We start from the raw sequence: 4,978 nt of genomic DNA, 5'->3' as shown, positions 1-4,978 counted from the left end.
ACATATAGTAGCAGTAGTACTCTAACTATCACTAGAAAAACTGGTAACCTGTAAATATATAGTAGTAGTAGTACTCTAACTATCACCTGAGAAACTGGTAACCTGTAAACATATAGCAGTAGTAGTACTATAACTATCACTAGAAAAACTGGTAACCTGTAAACATATAGTAGCAGTAGTACTCTAACTATCACCAGAGAAACTGGTAACCTGTAAACATATAGTAGCAGTAGTACTCTAACTATCACCAGAGAAACTGGTAACCTGTAAACATATAGTAACAGTAGTACTCTAACTATCACCAGAGAAACTGGTAACCTGTAAACATGTAGCAGTATTAGTAGTACTCTAACTATCACTAGAAAAACTGGTAACCTGTAAACATGTAGCAGTACTAGCACTATAACTATCACCAGAGAAACTGGTAACCTGTAAACATGTAGCAGTAGTACTCTAACTATCACTAGAAAAACTGGTAACCTGTAAACATGTAGCAGTACTAGCACTATAACTATCACCAGAGAAACTGGTAACCTGTAAACATGTAGCAGTAGTAGTACTCTAACTATCACTAGAAAAACTGGTACCCTGTAAACATATAGTAGTAGTAGCACTATAACTATCACCAGAGAAACTGGTAACCTGTAAACATATAGTAGTAGTAGCTCTATAACTATCACCAGAGAAACTGGTAACCTGTAAATATATAGTAGTAGTAGTAGTACTGTAACTATCACCAGAGAAACTGGTACCCTGTAAATATATAGTAGTAGTAGTACTGTAACTATAACCAGAGAAACTGGTAACTGGTAAGCATGAAGATCAGTAAAAATGAGATTTTAGTAACATGTTTCAAAAAATAAGTAGGGATGCAACAAGAATTATATGTTGTGAATTGGGCAGTTGACTTAATTGGAGATACTGATCAAATATGAAATATTTCTAAAATACATTTTCAAATAATCGAGAGAGAAGTTCCATATAAAAAAAGGCTGGCTACAAGTGAAAAACTAGGTTGGTTGAAAAAAGGTATAAGGAGTAAAATTAAAGTAAAGCACCACAAATTTAATAAGATTAACTTTACTGCTGTAACAGGAAACTTAGAAGATTAAGAAAGCTGGTCAAACAGGAAATTAGGAAATCAAAAGGGTATATGAAAATGGTTGTCCAAAAATATAAAACTAAAAGTAAGGACTTTTTAAATAGATTAAGGGTAAGCAGAATGTTGGGATGTGGGTAAAGCATTTTAGGAATGATAATAAAGGCCCATTTCTAATGATTATACGATGACTTGGTTAATAAATTCTAATTTTTCTTTAATTTTTACTAATGACAAAGATTTTAGCACTATTCCTTGTCATGAACAGTTGTTAGGTGGAAACAAGATCAAACAAGACAATCATATTAATTTCTAACTTGTTAAGAAAAAATTGGGAAGTTTAAAGAAAGATAAGGCTCCTGTACTAGATAATATTTCCCCAATGGTTTTGAAGGAGGTTAAAGATTGGATATGTGAGCCGCTTACTATTTTTTATAAGTTCTTGAATAGAGAGCAGGTACTAGAGGATTGGAAGTTAGCTAATGTAACTCCTCCTTTCAAAGAAGATGATAAAAATTGTTCCAGTAATTATAGGCCTGTTAGTTTTACATCCATGATAGTAAATTCTCTCTGTTGGTGTGGGGGATAGGTTGGCTCATGGGATAGAAAATTGGCTAGATGGAAGAAAGCAGAGTTTTTATAAATGAAGTTCTGTCAAACTTTTTAAATGTCATATGTGGGGCATCTCAAGGTTCGGGATTAACAACTTTGATATTTTTTATTTACGTCAATAACATAAAAGAAGGAATGGTTAATGAAAAACTTAAATTTGCTGATGATATTAAGGTCTTCTGTGTTGCTGATTGTGAGAAGAATGCTACTGCTTTACAAAAGAATTTGCATTATTTGATAAGTTGGACAAATAACTGGCTGATAACTTTAATTATAATAAGTACAAGGTAGTGTATGTGATTGATAATAGTTTGAATTATAAATAATTTAATACTTCAATACTGCAGTGGTTCAGTAGTAAACAAAGAAATATTTCTTACTTTGACTTGTAGTATTTTAATACTTCAATACTGCAGTGGTTCAGTAGTAAACAAAGAAATATTTCTTACTTTGACCTGTAGTATTTTAATACTTCAATACTGCAGTGGTTCAGTAGTAAACAAAGAAAAATATTTTACTTTGACTTGTAGTATTTTAATACTTCAATACTGCAGTGGTTCAGTAGTTAACAAATAAATACTTCATCCTTAGACTTGTAGTATTTTAATACTTCAATACTGCAGTGGTTCAGTATTTAACAAATAAATACTTCATCCTTAGACTTGTAGTATTTTAATACTTCAATACTGCAGTGTTTCAGTAGTTAACAAAGAAATACTTCATACTTAGACTTGTAGTATTTAAATACTCCAATACTGCAGTGTTTCAGTAGTTAATAAGGAAATACTTCGTACCTAGACTTGTAGTATTTTAATACTTCAATACTGTAGTGGTTCAGTAATTAACAAGGAAATACTTTGTACTTAGGCTTGTAGTATTTTAATACTTCAATACTGTAGTGGTTCAGTAATTAACAAGGAAACACTTTGTACTTAGGCTTGTAGTATTTTAATACTTCAATACTGTAGTGGTTCAGTAATTAACAAGAAAATACTTTGTACTTAGGCTTGTAGTATTTTAATACTTCAATACTGTAGTAGTTTAGTATTTAACAAGGAAATACTTAGTACTTAGGCTTGTAGTATTTTAATACTTCAATACTGTAGTGGTTCAGTAATTAACAAGGAAATACTTCGTACTTAGGCTTGTAGTATTTTAATACTTCAATACTGTAGTGGTTCAGTATTTAACAAGGAAATACTTCGTACCTAGACTTGCAGTATTTTAATACTTCATATCTTTCTTCTCTTAGCAGTTCATGATTTCTCCAAAATGCTAAATCACAGAGTAGTAACAGTCTAGCTCCAGCTGATAAGAGAAAGACAAAGCACTTTACTGTAAAATCTTCATAAAAATGAGATAATCAAGCACAATTGAAAATTATACTCTACTCATAAATATAATTTTTGTTTACCATATTCAGTACAAAACAATTATCCAACAGTATTCTGAAGGAGTACATTCCTTAATACTCTCAGTAAAATTCAATTATCTAACAGTATTCTGAAGGAGTACATTCCTTAATACTCTCAGTAAAATCCAATTATCTAACAGTATTCTGAAGGAGGACATTCCTTAATACTCTCAGTACAAAACAATTATCCAACAGTATTCTGAAGGAGTACATTCCTTAATACTCTCAGTAAAATCCAATTATCTAACAGTATTCTGAAGGAGGACATTCCTTAATACTCTCAGTAAAATCCAATTAGTTAACAGTATTCTGAAGGAGTACATTCCTTAATACTCTCAGTACAAAACAATTATCCAACAGTATTCTGAAGGAGGACATTTCTTAATACTCTCAGTAAAATCCAATTATCCAACAGTCTTCTGAAGGAAGATGTTCAATAATACTCAGTACAAAACAATTACTTAATGGTCTTCTGAAGGATGACATTTCTTACTACACCCAGTGAAAACCAGGATATTCAAACTGTGGATTATAATTCAAATTTTAGTATTATACGTTATTTAATTTCTTAATTTAAAAGTAAATATTAAAAAACACACCTAAACATCAATTTTTGTGTCACGTGGTATTTTACATGCTCCAATTAGATGTTTGTGATGTCAAAATACTAAGTCTATAGTTTTGTACTGAAATTACCGGTATTGACAAGCTAGACTATAAAATAAGAACCTCATATCTTTTCTATTTGCTGAGATATCACTCATGTACTGAATCAAACAAAAGTGGCCCTGCTCACCTCTTTCATTTTGGGAAATGGTCCCTTATATACACTTATTTCTATATATGACATGTGAATAACCAATCGAAAGCTCAGAATGTCCCCTACTGACTTTCTCAGCTATTTTCATGTGATAGAATGCCATATCGTTCCTCCAAACCACGATTTCAAGGAGGTAGGTTGTGTCTTTAATCTGCTCAAAATTTCATATATTTTAGACCCAAATATAGCTTAGTTACTAAAACTGATAGGTTATAATGGAATTCTATGGTATTGATGTAGTCATTTATGATTTTCTTGATTATTCAAATGTATATATAAAACCTAGAAAAAAAATATTTTGTTTCATATTGTTACGTCTCCGTTTGTTAATTAATTTTCCATAACTTCGTTCCGACGAAACTTTAACGACACAAGTCCTTACTTAATAAAACTGGTTTATTCTTTCTGAATATAACTTTACCGATACACTTATTTTCAACAGTCGCTCTATAACAAATGCTATAACAACGAAGGTTAACTTCAACAATACTTTCTGACTGCAGTTCAATTACTCACTACCTACACACATTGTCATGTCATGCCGTGACCATTTTACATATACCAGACTACCCCAATCTAGCAAATGCTAGAGCACTCCCGAAGGAACAGGATAGTTCTAGAAAGCAGGTGGCGTGACACTAGTCACGTGACCTCGCTGACGCAACACTGCCCCCTCCTTAGTATTGTTCGTCCCAAACAATAGCCACTTACAATAAACCAATAACAATTAACAATAACTTAATTAAATGTACAGAATTACAAACACAAAATTACAATTCAACAAAGTCTCTTAATTTTACGGGACGTATCTTCTTCCGTACTGGTCTCCGTCTCGTTGGCTTCTGCTTCACGTGGGGTTCATCTGCATCATCAGGAAATGTCCTATTGTCAGTAACAGTCCCATCAGTGGTAGTAACTTCATCAAGAGCTTCACCGTTTCCCTTCTCAAAAACTGAGTAGAGTTTCTTCTTCGATGGCTTCTTCAGGTGGCACGACTTCAGCAGCGTCATTTGTTCTGTTGTCCAAACTGAAA

The 4,978-nt window shown here is 32.3% G+C and overlaps 1 protein-coding gene across 1 annotated transcript in view; it reads right to left on the bottom strand.

The window, feature by feature from the left end:
• Positions 1-2,897: 2,897 nt before the first annotated feature.
• The window catches only part of LOC111088705, a 22,541-nt gene continuing 20,460 nt past the window's right edge, over positions 2,898-4,978 (bottom strand). Inside the window, exon 9 of the mRNA XM_022399522.1 lies at positions 2,898-3,019. Within this exon, the coding sequence (XP_022255230.1) occupies positions 2,898-3,019 (122 nt within the window). The remainder of the gene's footprint in view (positions 3,020-4,978) is intronic.

Source organism: Limulus polyphemus, unplaced genomic scaffold (assembly GCF_000517525.1).
Source record: "Limulus polyphemus unplaced genomic scaffold, Limulus_polyphemus-2.1.2 Scaffold4265, whole genome shotgun sequence".
NCBI lineage: Eukaryota > Metazoa > Arthropoda > Merostomata > Xiphosura > Limulidae > Limulus > Limulus polyphemus.
This window is presented reverse-complemented; position numbering and strand designations above follow the sequence as displayed.